This window comes from Cetorhinus maximus, chromosome 25 (assembly GCF_964194155.1).
Source record: "Cetorhinus maximus chromosome 25, sCetMax3.hap1.1, whole genome shotgun sequence".
NCBI classification, from domain to species: domain Eukaryota; kingdom Metazoa; phylum Chordata; class Chondrichthyes; order Lamniformes; family Cetorhinidae; genus Cetorhinus; species Cetorhinus maximus.
In genome coordinates, this window is record NC_135903.1 from 27,737,017 (window position 1) to 27,753,058 (window position 16,042).

The 16,042-nt window shown below is 40.8% G+C and overlaps 1 protein-coding gene across 7 annotated transcripts in view; it reads left to right on the forward strand.

Moving 5' to 3' along the window:
* The window catches only part of LOC144667987 (MAGUK p55 subfamily member 2-like), a 645,437-nt gene that overhangs the window by 475,738 nt on the left and 153,657 nt on the right, over window positions 1–16,042 (forward strand). For all 7 annotated transcript variants that reach the window (XM_078529676.1, XM_078529674.1, XM_078529672.1 and 4 more), the window contains one exon: window positions 8,296–8,414. In XM_078529676.1, the coding sequence (XP_078385802.1) occupies window positions 8,296–8,414 (119 nt within the window). The remainder of the gene's footprint in view (window positions 1–8,295; window positions 8,415–16,042) is intronic.

A 16,042-nucleotide genomic window follows, 5' to 3' on the forward strand; every position in this document is an offset into this window, starting at 1 on the left:
ATTCAACCTAATCAACATATTCTTCTATTCCTTGCTTCCTTGTGTGTTTATCAAGCTTATGCTTGATTGTATCTATGCTGGTCTCCTTAGGGGGTAAGTGTATTTTTAAAATTCTTTCATGGGATGTGATCATCACTGGAAAAGCCAGCGTTTGTTGCCCATCCCTAATTGCCCTGGAGAAGATGGTGGTGAGCTATCTTCTTGAGCTGCTGCAGTCCATGTGGTGTAGGTACACCCAAAGTGCTGTTCGGAATGGAGTTCCAGGATTTTGATCCATCGACAGTGAAGGAAAGGTGATATGATGAAGTTCCAAGTCAGGATGGTGTGTGACTTGGAGGGGAACTTGCAGGTGGTGGTGTTCTCATCTATCTGCTGCCCTTGTCCTTCTAGGTGGTAGAGGTCATGGGGTTGGAAGATGCTGTCGAAGGAAGTTTGGTTTCCCTTTTGTTATACAGAAGTACACATTCCAGGAAGTTCACAACTTAGACAGCTAGTCTGGACTCAGTTGGTTGACCTTAGTCAAATGCTGTATCTGTCATATTTGAGAAACATCAGCACGCTTCTCTATTACCTACAATGCTGATATGTCTTAAATAATAAATGCTACCCACTGAATTGTTCCATAATCTTTAAATGTTAGAGACAGCACTTTCAAATGTCTCAGTCACTATCAGTGCCTCTCAATCCTTGTTTGTTATTGCTTATGTTTTTAAAGGCCTACTCATTAGAGAGAGCGAGTGACCAGATATAAAATGGAAAGGGATGCCAATGGGACAAGATGAAGTTCTTCCCAATCATGTCATAATTGGGAAATTGTCATGAACTGCAATTCCATTAATCTGCATTCATGATTCTATTGAGTTCGAATTTGACACCACATTGGACAACCCTCCCCAAAACATTTGTTGCCATGGTTTCTCTATCCAGCAGTCTGAGCACAAAAGCATGGTGACAAGGGACAATGGAGCAATAAGTATATAGATACTGTTTCATGTACTTGTGGTGTGGTTGCCGACTTCTGGTGTACGTGGTCTATCTTATCTAGAGAGAATATAGTCTTACGCTGGTACATGCTTTAAACTAGCTTATTAACACTATATATAAGATAGGTTAGAGTAGGTATGTCTCCCCTGAGCACAGAGTGTTTCATCCTCTCTCCCGTGAGTCTAACACATCTGCTGATGTCACTGATACATTATGGCCTACATGACTCATTACTATAATTATTCTATTAACCCATTACGCTACACCTTCCCCCATTCTATCACTTCTTAACAACAACTATGCTTTAACTATTTACATTGCATTTCTGTAACTCCGTTTTACTGCTACAGATTGTACCCAACTCCTACTCCTACTCTTTCCCCATCCCCCCACAAGTCGCTGTTGCATGGGATTCAGTCTCCCACAGTGCTCTCGGCTCTTTGGGAAGATGTCTTGGAGACAGGTGGGCATTCCTCTTTTCCTGGAGGACTTCATCACCCACGAAATGGGACAGCAGCTTTTCAGGACTGCTAGCATTTGAAGTGTAGACTTCAGGATTACTGAACTGTAAGGATCGTGGAACTTATCCAAAGAGAGACTGATCCAAGAGAGAATACTGAAGGACATCAACACTTGGACTCTCTTGAACGAGAAGAAATTAGGACTCCCTCAGGAATCTTCTGCTCCCTCGAAGCACACTAAGGTACGTAAAAAGAGAAATATTAGTGAAGACAAATGTAGGTCCCTTACAGTCTGAAACAAGAGAATTTATAATAGAGAACAAGAAAATGGCAGAGCAATTAACCAAATACTTTAGTTCTGACTTCATGAGGAAGAAACAAATAACTTCCCAGAAATACTAGGGAACCAAGGGTCTAGTGAGAAAGAGAAATTGAAGGAAATTAGTATTACTGAAAAAACAGTGCTGGAGAAATTAATGGGACTGAAAGCTGATAAATCCCCAGGGCCTGATAACCTACATCCCAGGGTACTAAAGGAGGTGGCCATGGGAATAGTGGGTGCGTTGGTTGCCATCTTCCAAAATTCTGTAGATCCTGGAACAGCAGATTGGAGGGTGGAAAATGTAACCCCATTATTTAAGAAAGGAAGAAGGGAGAAAATAGTGAATTACAGACCGGTTAGCCAAACATCAGTAGTGGGGAAAATGCTAGAGTCTGTTAAAAAGGACACTTAGAAAATATCAATGGGATTAGACAAAGTCAACATGGATTTATGAAAGAGAAATCATGTATGACAAACCTACTGGAGTTTTTTGAGGATGTAACTAGCAGAATAGATAAGGGGGAACCTGTGGATGTGGTGTATTTGGATTTTCAGAAAGCTTTTGATTAAGTCCCACATAAGAGGTTAGTGCGTAAAATTAAACCGCATGGGATTGGGGGTAATATATTAGAATGGATTGTGAATTAGTTAGCAGACAGGTAACAGTAGGAATAAATGAGTCTTTTTTGGAGTGGCAGGCAGTAACTAGTGGGGTACCAGCGGGGTCAGTGCTTGGGCCCCAGCTATTCACAATATATATCAATGATTTGGATGAAGGAACCAAATGTAATATTTCCAAATTTGCTGACGACACAAAACTTGGTGGGGATGTGAGCAATGAGAAAGGTGTTAAGAGGCTTTGAGGTGATTTAGACAGGTTGAGTGAGTGGGCAAATACATGGCATGCAGTGTAACGTGGATAAGTGTGAAGTTATCCACTTTGGTAGGAAAAACAGAATGGTAGAGTATTATTTAAATGGTGATAGATTGGGAAATGTTGATGTACAAGGGGACCTTGTACACCAATCACTGAAAGCAAGCATGTAGGTGCAGCAAGCAGTTAAGAAGGCAAGTGGAATGTTGACCTTCATTGCGAGAGGAATTGAGTACAGGAATAAGGATGTCTTACTGTAGCTGTACAGGGCCTTGGTGAGACCACACCTGGAGTATTGTGTGCAGTTTTGGTCTCCTTCCCTAAGAAAGGATATACTTGCCATAGAGGGACTGCAGCCAAGGTTCACCAGACTGATTCCTGAGATGGCAGGATTATCATATGAGGAGAGGTTGGGCTGACTAGGCCTGTGTTCACTGGAGTTTAGAAGAATGAGAGGAGATCTCAGTGAAATATATAAAATTCTGACAGGGCTGGACAGACTGGGTGCAGGGATGGTATTTCCTCTGGCTGGGGGATCGAGAACAAGGGGTCACAGTTTCAGGATATGGGGTAGACCACTTAGGACTGAGATGAGGAGAAACTTCTTCACTCAGAGGGTGGCGAACCTATGGAATTCTCTACCACAGAAGGCTGTGGAGGCCAAGTCACTGAATATATTTAAGAAGGAAAAAGATTTCTGAACTCTAAATGCATCAAAGGTTATGGGGCGAGAGTGGGAGTATGACATTGAGATGGAGGATCAGCCATAATCATATTGAATGGCGGAGCAGGCTCTAAGGGCCAACTGACCTACTCCTACACCTATTTTCTATGTTTCTATGAAAGACCTGAGAAAACGAAGGATCTTCAACTCCAATGAAGATTCTCACAGGTGTATCATTCACTGCTGCGTCGAAGACAAAAAAAGTGCTGAACACCTGAGATTCTAACAAATCTGGATGACAAGAAGAAGGACAACAAAATTCCTCTTGGTATTTCAGGAAATGAAGAAGAGATGTTTTCTCGAGGGTATTTCGGAAAGGATGTTCACTTCTGTAGGCAGTGGTAACATTGCCACATTTTTGTCTGAGTGTGGCTGCTGCACCATGGGTACGGGGAAGATTTTTTGGGGCTAGGAAGATAAGACAACACCATTTTCTACAATGGGGTGAATCTCTAAGATGACATGCAGACGAATTTCCTGTACAGGATTCCGAAGCTGTAGAAGCTCTGAGGATGCTGCCTCAGCTTCTGTTCTGAAGGACAGCTCTAGAGGGAAGAAGATTTTCAGCTGAGACTCAAGCGTGGGTGTCACTTTACTTTCACCCAAGGTAACAGGTGCTACCAACTCTCTGGCAGCGAGATCCTCTATGGACACAAGCATGGAATCAAACATGTTGCTCTGCCTGGACAACTTATCATGGTCAACCAGAGATTCACAATGCGTTGCATTGGAAGGCTCAGTGGAACGAAGATCGGAATGTTGTCCTGCTGCAGTAAACACAGCACACTCCTCAAAGCAAAAACAACAGAGACTTCATATGGTTCGGTAGTAGATTGGAATGGCGAATCAACCTCTAGGACCTCACCCTCCAATGGGTCGCTCGGAGCTACAATAGCCTCTTCCTAATTACATTCTTCAGGAAAGTGCCAATGCAGGTCCTCTTGTGGACGGCCACTGTCTGCCACAGTGCCTTCCGTATCTGCCAGTTCTGGCCCAGCTGTGTAAAGAACTGAGAGGTCCACAACCTCAATATATGCCCAGTGGATGCTGTCTCTGTGATGGAAAGGAAATCACTGCTGAGTGAATAAACCTCCTCAGCTGCTGTAGGCTGAAAATCCACTGCCTTTACATAAAACTTAGGAAATTTGTCCATGAAAGGCATCGAGTTGTCTAAATGCAGGTCAATATCTGTTTTTTCCAGAATTCCCAGTAGTATTCCAACATCTCCACTCAAGAAGGATGTGTATTGATTGTGAACAGCATAGGGAGAATCAACAATCTGTCTGTCATCCCTAGTAATAAAAAGCAGCAATGATCCTGCCTTTTAATGGAAGGTTTGTGCCACCTGGACCTTGCAAATTAATATCTGATGAATGAAGGGATATTGGCTGAAGCCAGTCTAGATGATCAGGGAGTATGTTAATGGCATTTCCTGTGTCAATTTTAAAATTGGTGTCAAAGCCTTTAACTTGCACAGTAATTGACCAATAGTCCTGATTATGACCATTTACTTCCCTTAGAAACTCTGTCATTTCCTCCTTGTCTTGATTTCCAATTTTTTTGGATGGAGTGCATTTCATAAATATTCTCTTGTTTTATTCCTCGATTACATTTGTTGGACTTACAGAAGCACTTGGAATGTCCAGTCTTCCTGTAGAGGAAGCACTCTATGCCCCCTGCTGGGAAATCTTGGCGTCTGTGTTGTTTCTTTGCTCCACAATGTAGGCATCTCAAAATCGCCCAATTTGGCAGGTTTTTGAGTGGATGGGGCCACTGGCCATGGGCATACCCAGTAAACAGAGTCACCTAGAGCCTTGGAGTCATGACAAATTATAACCTGGTTTATCTCTTTGAGTTCAGCCAGCCTCGCATATTGAACTGCTTGATCCAGAATGAGGTTGTTCTTGGTCTGCAAAAAATCTGAGAGCCTTTCATCACAGACCCCATGACAATGCGGTCATGAATAAGTTCATCCTTCAATGCACCATATCTCCAAGAGTTAGCTGGACAATATAGGTCAGTAAGAAATAATTCAGCTGATTCCCCTGGTCTTTGGGACCTTTGGTTAAAGTGCGCGTGCTGTATCACTAGGTTTTGCTTTGGGCTAAAGTATGTGCCGAAGGCTTTGAGAACGGTGTCGAAGTCTGCAGAGGACTCTTCCACCCCCTGCATCAGGAGGACATCATTAGTTACCGGACCCACAGCATAAAGAAACAAACTGATCTAGTGCTTCTGCCCTTTAGCCTGAGCGCCCAATGCAGCTCGATATCGGAGGAAATGCTTCTTCCATAACTCCCACTTTTGGCCTCTCTGCGGGTCCTCAAGACTTTCAAATGGGTGGAGTAGGGACAGTGACTTCTCACTGGGTTTGTAAATTCACTCTGCTACTAAATTTTCCTGCACTTTGTTGCCGTGGTTCTGTCAATAGCACCATCAACCCTTGGCTAGATTTGTGTCACCACTGCTGCTACCTTGATTCATATACTCATGGCATGGTTGCTGGATTCTGGTATGCGTGACCTATTTTATCCAGAGAGACCATAGTCTTACTCTGTTACTTGCTTTAAACTGGTTTATTAACACTATATACAAGATAGGTTACAGAATAGGTATGTCTCTTCTGAGTACAGATTGTTCCATCCTCACTCCCGAGAGCTTAGCACATGACTGCTGATGTCAATGATACATACGACCTACATCACTCATTATCATAACTACCCTATTAACCCATTACACTACAGATACCTCTCTTTATAACATTTTACAATGATGTGACCAGGATGTAAAAAATGTGCATCTTCAAACATCTGGGCTTCATGTGCAGGCAACTCATTCTTTTGGCACGTGTAAATGATGTTGTCCCCTTAGTGTATGGTTGTGACATAGCTATCTAGGCTTTACCATTGTCTAGTCCAGATTGCTTGGTTTACTTACAACTGCTACCTACATAAAGAAAGTATGCTCTGTACATTTAAAAGGAATGAAAATTTGTAATATTGTGCACATTGCTAAATGGATTTATTATGGCATCTTCAAATCCCTCCAACAGCTTATTCTCAGTGCCAAGCTTAACCTTTCTCCTGTGGTGCTACCTGCTGTTGAAGCAAAAGGCAATAGAACAATGTAGTGCCTGCTGCTAGCTATATCAACTGTAAACTGGCACTAGCTATACCAACTGTAAACTGGCACTAGCTATACTGACTGTAAACTGGCATGGCTGTTGCTAGCCAACTTCGTTACTTCCCTATTGTTATAATTGATGGTACTCACATGACCGTACATTGTTAAATCAGAAAGCTGATTGGACACAGAAACAAGATGAGAAATTCAACACCTTGCCAGACATCTTTATGCTCAACTTCTCCAGTCCTGTCCTTGCAGGCCTCCTCAGCTTCAGCACTGCACAAGCAACATCTTATCAAGAACCTGCATTTTACCCCACAATAAATCCTGCTCAGTTAACACCTTTGGCCTTGCCCAGCTCCACAACCTAGTCTGCAACTCATTGATTTCTCAGTTCTAATCCTAAACTGCCTCCTTGCCCCACTCTACCTCTGCCGTCACAAGTTACACTTTTCTAATTCTTGTACAATGCACCTCTCAGTCCTATTACAGCTGGAGCCCAACACTTCCCAATCGTTTGGAATTCCCTTCTCAAAGTCCTCAACACAATTTCAAAAGCTTCCTTCTTAAATCTCACTCTGGTCACCTTCACAGCTCTCCCCCAAAACTCCAGCTCAGTGTCCAGTTCTTCATTACAAACTGCATTGGGACATTTTTTTCTACATGAATTAGGAGTTGTTATTTCAGATTAGACATTTGTAACCTTTAAAATAATTCACACAAGTGTCCCGGCCAGAAGACAGGAAGGAATATATATGTATCATATCTACATCAACCTTGCTACTTTATAAAATTATTATTTTTATTTTAAACATGGACAAGGCTTTACCCTAACTAGCCATGATTCATACCAGAGGAATTTCTAATCTTCAGAAACCAGCAGGGACCATGTTATCTTTGCAGAGGTGCTGATGCCTTCTGTGACTACTGACAATCAAATTCCAAAGAAATGCACCCACCCCCTTTACATACCTAAGGCAGAGCTCCAGTCAACGGAGATGGTACATCTACAAAGGACAAAAGGAACCCTGACTCTTCTATTAAACACCTCAAGATTTCAAACTTGAGCAAACATATCTTTTGTCCAACACCCAGGAGAAGAAGTGGGAAGTATGTCACGTGACCTCCCCCAAGCTGCTAGAACCTGTAATATTGCCGAGTGGAACTGAACCCAGGCAGTCTACCATTTTACCGTCTAACAGGTAGCAGCAGAAAGAGCTCTGTTCAGGTGAAGTGCCTCATCTACACTGTGTACTACTGGAACATTGGAGCTTTTGTATCTGTGCCTTCAAGACTAATTCATCTCTACATACCTTCTCCCATTGTGGAAGTCCTCGGTTTCAGAAAGATGGATCACCCTGCCACAGTTTCAGCCTGCTAACCTCTGCTACTGGACCGGTTGACTCTGGACTTTGGACATACGTGAAACCATAGCTCTTATTTGTATCGTGGTCTTGCCCTATACCCCTTTCTTTCCCTTATCCTGCTTTTATTGTATGAGCGCAAAAAGGGGCAGACGTCGTGAAACCCCTTCCCACGTTTTGTATGTGTGTAAAATAAACTAACCCTCTTATTTTACCTTATCTCGAGTTTGCTGTGGGGTTCTTAATATAACACAAGAAAACTTATTTCATTTTATAATTTTTCAAGGGCAACAACTTGACTTATGAATTTTCATTGCTTGATCCTGAGAAAGTGCTATGAATGTATTTGACCAAGTAGTTTGTCTCAACTTATGTGTAGTATTTAATAGCTTCTCATATGTGAAACACTCCATACTGAAATGTGCACTCTGTTCTTTCTATAGCTATGCAGCAGGTCCTGGACAACTTGAATGATTTGCCAAACTCTACAGGAGCCAAGGACTTAGATTTACTCTTCCTGAGAGGAATCATGGAGAGCCCAATTGTACGATCACTAGCTAAGGTAGTTATTTAACCTATACACTCTTGTGTCATGGTTCTTGGTTTGTGGGCTGTTTTATGCAATGCATCAGATAATGAGCTCCAGCATGAAATATGCTCAAGCTTGGTTTATTGCAAGCCAGCCTCTTCTGCTGTGCAGGTATTGGACCTGAGCATGTTAAATTAAAAGGATATTCAGATGTGTTATGTTCAACAACAGATCCAAAGACTCTGAATGACTGAGAATGAATCTTTTTCAAAGCTACCTTATATAAGAACAAGTTTTTAAATAAGAGAAGGTAGAAAAGCAGCCAGTGAGTGTTATACTTAATACTTTGAAGAATACTGCATATTTCAACACCAAAAAATGAAATGGGATCAAATGTGTTCTACCTAATTCCAAAGACTTTAAAAAGAATGACATTCATCTGAATTTTGTGAAAATCCTATATGTTGTAATGAGATCTATGGTATTTTTTTTGGATGTGCCTTTGTTCCCTGTGTCTTGCTGTAAAAGTGGGAAGCTTTCCAGGGAGAGGCAATTTGTCTAGAAAATTCTGTGAAGAAAGATTCTGTTCCAGTGACATCAGGAATGGAGGTACTGGACCATAATCAGCATTCATTATTCAGGCAATCATTGGCAGGGGAATTTTATACATAGACACCTGTCTGTAAGGTTGAATTGAAGCATCTGTTTTACAATATAACATAAAACATGAGGGATTGCAAGGCACCACTCAATATGAATGCCTTCCTTTGTAAGGTTGTAGATTAATTGGAAAAGCAGATGAATTGTTGTTCCTCTGAAGCCAACAATATGTGGTGACATGTTTTACACAACCAATGTGCCATGATTGATGTTCTTTTTTCAGGTTCCTTTGCAATCCAAGATTGGTAAAAAAAAAGGAATAACGTTATTTTAATGTAATTATTATAAAACAACATTATTTATAGCAGTTTCAACAATTCAGTTGTTAGTAAATCTCACGTAGAATTTGTTACCACCATCTGGTACAAACTGGTTTCTAATTGATGCATTGTTAGTATACATGCCAAACAACAGCATTTCACACTGACAGTCAATGTTTCTAGGCTTGTGCCTGCTTGTCAGCAATTGCTGACAGAAAGTAACAAGATTAATACTTCACACACTGCTTGGCTGCTTCATTGAGACCTATGCAGAGTGCTGTCAACATCGCTTCTGTACCTACTCAGCCATGCAATCGTCTTGGTCCCACATTGGCTCATGACGCTGGCACCCAATGGCACCAAAACCACCGGTTTACATAAAACTCAATGATTATTTTATAGCTAAGAGGTTGCAAATGACAAAGATCTGCTGTTAATCTGAGTCAGATTATAAACACCGTTGGAACAGTTGCCGGGACTTTGAAATTAATTTCTTCAATGGCGATGTTGATTTTTGCGTAAACATTTTGAAAATGCCAAATGCCAATTCAGTTTTTGCCTTGATAAACACGAAGATTAGAAACAAATTATCCTCCACTTACAGAATGATTGAATCATTCTCTGTAGATCCAAGTTTAGATCCAAACCAGTGAATCTTAATGAATATTGGGCCCTCCTGATGGTTGAAAAACTCCAATTAATGTTGTGCCATGAAAGAAAGTTTGGTCCTGCGGATCTTTTATTATAAAGAAATATACCTCAGGACTATGATTATTCAGTCTGAGTTTAACCAGGTTAATTATTTATGATATGTTTGCTGCATCAGTGTTTGATGTTGTAGATGTGTTGGAGTGTTAATGGTCTTGGTGAATGGAGCCAGGAACTATCAACTTGCCTTGGGTTGTTTCAAATCCCAACTGAGCACAAAAAAATCAAGGCTGACTCTCTACTGCAGGATTGAGGGAGTACCAGATTTTTGGAGGAGCCAATAATGAAATGTTTGGATGAGACATTAAACTGAGGCACCATCTGCTTGCTCAGGTGGATGTAAAAGAACCTATGCCCTATTTCGAAGAAGAACAGGGGAGTTATCCCTGATGTCCTGGTCAATATTTATCCCTCAATCAACATCACAAAAACAGATTATCTGGTCATTATTGTTCTAAACTGCCACCATGTTCTGTGGTTGTGTCCTTCTGTCTTGGACTCTAGGCGTGGGACTTGGTTCTTAGGCAGACTGTAGACATACTCTGGTATCTGCTTAACACTTGTTTATTAGTACTACTTCTAAACAGGTTACAGAGTTGGCAACTAGCTCCAAGGTATGATTCCAAATTCTTTCTTGAGAGTCTAACACCTGACTGACTAGTGTCTGTGGTACATCATCATCTATGTCATACATTAGCATATCTCATCTGTTCACCCTTTATACTACACCTCCTGCCAAGTATGCCATCCTACTTTTTAACCACACAAAACTATGTCTTTTAACTATTTACAATACATTTCTGTAACTCCCTTCTTATAACTACAGATTCTACTCAACTCCAATTCCCACTTGTCCCCTCCCTAGGTCACAGTGCTGGGGGATTCAATCTCCCTTAGTATTCTCAGCCCTTAGTGAAGACATCTTGGAGGCATGAGAGCTTTCTTCTGCATCCGGTAGGATATCATCGTCTGCAGAATGGGACAACACTATCAGCATTGCTGTCAGCATAGCTCAGAAGCTGAGTGTAGGTTTCAGAATGACTGAATTGTAAAGACAACAAAGGCTTTTCGATAAAAGACTGATTCAAAAGAGAAGACTGAAGAGAATCAATCTTTGCACCCTCTGGGACTAGAAGAGAAGAACTCTGAGGAACTTGTTGTTCTCTCAAAGGACTCTGGGAAGAAGCTTAAGAAGAGAAATGATCTTCAAACTCCAGGGAAGACTATCATAGTTGTATCATCGATTGCTGTATCAAAGATTGAAAAGACATTGACGATCTGAGATTTTAATGAACTTAGATGATGAAGGAAAAAACAACCAACTTCCTGTAAGACTGTCAGGAAAAGAAGAGATGATTTCCCAATGATTTTCCTGGAGGACCATCTACTTTTTGTCGGCAGTAGTAAGAGAGCCCCATTTCTCTCTGTGCAAGGTTAGTCACTATGGACAATGGGAAGGATTGCTGAGAATATGGAGACAAGACAACTTCATCTTCTGTAATGAGATGAATTTCTTGTAGACAATCAACTCAGAGACACGATTGCTGTACAGGATTCTGCAGCTTCTGAAATGCTAAAGATTCTGCCACAACTTCTGTGCTGCCCTCCAGCTCTGAAGAGATGACGACTTTTGACTGGGACTGAAGTATGGATGCCAATTGACTTTCACCCTGGAAGGATACCAGCTCTCTAACAGTGTGATCCTCTATGGACTCTAACCTGGACTCGGGCAAAGCATTCCCTGTGGAGGATTCTTCATGAGCAAAAGGAGATAAAGTAGATAATACATTGGTAGATTCAGTAGAACTAAGATCTGAATGCTGCTCAGCCACTAAAAACACAGCTGATTCTTCCAAAGACAACAGAGATGTCATAAGGTGCATCCAACATCGGGAAAGATGAATCATTCTCCAGGACCTCGACCTCCAAGAGGTCACTCAGTGCTGCAAGGGATTCTTCCTCATCACTGTCTAGGAAGAGCCAATTCAGGTCCAACAGGTCTTCATGGGGATGGTCACCATCTGCTGCAGTGCCTCTTGCATCCTCCACATCTGGTCTTACTGTGTGAAGAACTGAGAGATTCATAACTTCCATGCCCTGGGTCTACTGGATGGTGTCTCTGAAAGAAAGGAAATTACTGATAAGTGTATAAACTTCCTCAGCTTCTGAAGGTTGAGTTTCCACTACTTCTAAATAAAAGGTTGAAGATTATTGCATGAAGGACAGAGTCGTTCAAATGTTATTAGCATCATCTGATTTTTCTAAGATTCCTAAAAGTATGCCAACATCGCCACTCATTAAGGATGTTCATTGATTGTGAAAGACATATAGAGAATCAAAGAGCAAGTCACCCTTTGTAGCTGATAGCAGTAATAATCCTGCCTTTGATTGGGCGGTCAGTGCCGCTGAACCTTGTAACTTGATGTCTGATGGATAAAGCATCATTGGCTGAAGCCAGTCGAGGTCATCTGCTAATATGTTAACAGCTGCTCCAGTATTAATTTTAAATGAAGTATCGAAGCCTTGAACTTGGACTGTCACTGACCAGTAGTCTAGACTAAGACTATCTTCTTCCCCTAGGAACTCCGTGGGGTGTCGTTTTCTGGACTTTCCATTTCTTGAAAGGAATGCATTTCGTAAATATTCACTGCTCTGTGACTTTGATTAAAATTGCTGGATTTGCAGAAATGCTTGAAATGTCCAGTTTTTGCCACACTGAAACCAAACTGCACAACCTGCCTTAAACGAAAGTCATCTGCTACTAGACCTATTGCATAAAGAAAGGAAGTAACTTGGGCTTTTGGCTCTTTTTCATGAAGACCTGATGCTGCTCAGTATCAGAGAAAATGGTGTTTCCATAACTCCCACTGCTGGCCTCTCTGTGGGCCCTCGATTCAGTCAAATGGGCAGGGGAAGAGCAGGGTCTGTTCTTCAGGTATGGTCATTGTTCTCTCTCCAATGTGCCTCCTTCTACCACCAAGAATTCTCAAGCTGCTTTCAAAAGTTCCTTCACTCTGTGGTTAATTTGATAACACTGATGTGTCTTTTACATCACTGCCTTCATCGCTGCCACCATGTTCTGAGATTGGTCTTGGACTGTAGGCGAGGGACTGGGTTCTTAGACTGTACACATACTCTAGTATCTGCTTAACATTTGTTTATTAGTACTGCTTCTAAACAGGTTACAGAGTAGGCAACTAGCTCCAAGGCATGATTCCAACCTCTCTCTTGAGAGTCTAACATATGACTAACTAGTGTCCATGGTACATCACCACCTATGTCATACATTAGCATATCCTATCTGTTAACCCTTTATACTACAATTAGTAATATTGCTGTATGTGGGAGTTTGCTGTGCTAGTACTGGCTGCCTCATTTCCTGAATTGCAACAACGCCTGCACTTTAAAAGTGCTTCATTGGCTGTTAAGTGCTTTGTGACATCTGGTAGTCATGAAAAGCATTATATAAATGTGAGTTTTTCTTTTTGCACCTCATCTGAGGTTGGTGAAGTGGATTTTGTATGTAGCTCAGTTTAGGTTTCTATCCAGATGAAATAGATTCTTCTCAATCTGAAAATGACCAAGGAGTTTCACTTAATGTGGCTCTTTGGCTTCTTGTGGAATGCACATCAGAAGATTTTGAAGCCTGTGGAGTAACTGGAAATGACCAGGCTGCATTTAGCTCTTGTGAAGAATGTATAGGCTAGGCTCTGATTTCAGGTGGAAGTGCCAGGGTTGTAAGACTCAGGGGGAAAGCCAGTTGCATTGATTTAATCTTTTTTTTAAAGTAACAGCATTGTGAGTTCAAACGCCACTTCAGATTTTGTGTGCACAATCTTGACTAACACTTCAGTGCAATATTAAGCGAGTGCTGCACTGTCACAGATGCCATTTGGGTGAGATGTTAAATCAAGGTAGATGTAAAAGATCTCATGGATTAGTGCAAGTGAGTCCTCCCTGCGCCTGGTAAATTTTAATCTTTCAACCAACACGACTTCAAAAAAAAAATCAGTGCAACTTGCTGCACTTGCTGTGTGCAATTTTGGCTGTTGCATTTGCCTACGTTACCACAGTGACTAAGTACTTCATTGTAAGTGAAGTGCCGTGTAGCATCCTGAAGTCATGAAAGGCACTATACAAAATTCAAATTCTTTCTTTTAATAGCTCGTGAAGAAGCTGAAGTCAATGGGCTTTTGTCTGGAAACCTACTCCAGATAGCTGGAAGCACCTGTAATAGAAGTGCAAGTGTGTTATTTACATTGATATGTTTGCAGTAAAATGTTATTTACTTATTTCAATTAGCTTATTTTTGTTATAAAAGTAGTCTAGCACCTATTAGTTACAATATCACATCATGTAGCTATGTTAGAAGTATAGTTTAGGGTTGTTGAACTATTTAGGGCCATGCTTCCTGTACAAAATAAAAATTCAACTGCAACTTGTAACAAATGATTCATTTTAATATTTTAAATAGCTATAACCCCTTCAGTATAAATCTCTTTTGACTCTAAAGTTATGCTTCCAAAATGCTGGAAAGTACAGTAAGCATGTTTAAAGAAATATCCTAGGGGAGTTATGTCACCAGACTGCCCAGACAATAACTCCCATGCTTTCTTCACATCCTCCTTTTATATTCTTGAGTATTTCCCTGAACTCTGAGTGGAATATGTGTTATGCCTTCAGTTTAAGTTAGAAGCTAATTGTACTTTCAGTATAACTTCTTGATTTTCACATGTCATTGACAAAGTCACTGGGTTTCGTATTTCTTTGATAAATGGACCAGTTATGAATGCGTTATCTCCAAAAGCATTGGGAAAATCATTGGAACTCCAAATTTCAAACAAGTAATTTAACTTATCACTCAGCATAAAAAAAAGGTTCCTGGTGATAGGCCTATTTTCAGGGCTGATTTCAATCATCAGCTTTTACTTTTGTGGATATGTCAGCATTTGCTATTTTTATTTGTCGCTTCTTTGAGCTTTCTAGGCTGCCGTATATATGTCTGATACTGATTTGTTAAGGAAATGATTCTAAATAACAGTTGGGAATTTGTATGAAATATTAGCCAAAAGAGCATGTTCATATTACAGTTACACTGTGCTTGGAGTGATAGATAATGGCCTTGTGTCCATAATTCAAAGCAAAATACAATAAAGCAGTTAAGTGTGAGTTTCTATGGCTACATTTGACATTCTTCAATAAAGACAACATTTCTTTTTGATATTTTCAGCTGTTGGCTGCCTGCTGGAAAGAATTGATGTTTTTTCTTCTCATTTTTGTTTTGCAGTTTAGTTTTAACAGTGCAGTGTAGCATACGATTACTAATATTGTCAATTGATATCACTGACGATTGAGTACTTTAAATTACTTTGTCTTGTAATTAAAGTGCCTAGCTCGGTAAGACATGCTGGTTCTGAGGAAGTGAGACTCTTCCATTTTGGGTGCCTATTGTGTGCATCACCAGGTCAGGTCTAGCATGAATAGATACAGAGTGTATCATCCTGTACTCTTCCTCAGCAACATATTTTGGCACAAGTACAACATTTTCTTATTTACCACACGGGCAGTCCTTTGTTCTGTCTGAGTTAAGAGCAGTTTTGTGCTGTGGTTCCATGTCCATTACACAAGTGCATTTCACAAAGAACCTTCCAGCCAGATAAAAACTTCTGTCCCTTCATTCTGGGCCATATGTTTAGAGGTGACACATGTGTATTTTGTATAAGAAATAAAGTATTTAAAGCTAACAATGATTCTGCTGTTATCACCATGTTTAGATGAAACTTTTGAGCCGCTATACATTCTCTGGACAACTCCTGGTCTTAGCTGCAAAGCCTCAGACAGGAGGTCACATCCAAACCCAGCTGGAAGCTGCAGTTGGCATTCAAACAACAGCATAATGTTTTCTAGCAAGGGGCTGCAAAAAGAACAGATCCTAGCGTAGTGTTCAATGATTTGATTAATCTGTATTTGATCATGTTACTCTGTTCATTGTGCTTAATTTTTTAAGTCTGCAAACCAGCAAATACATAACAA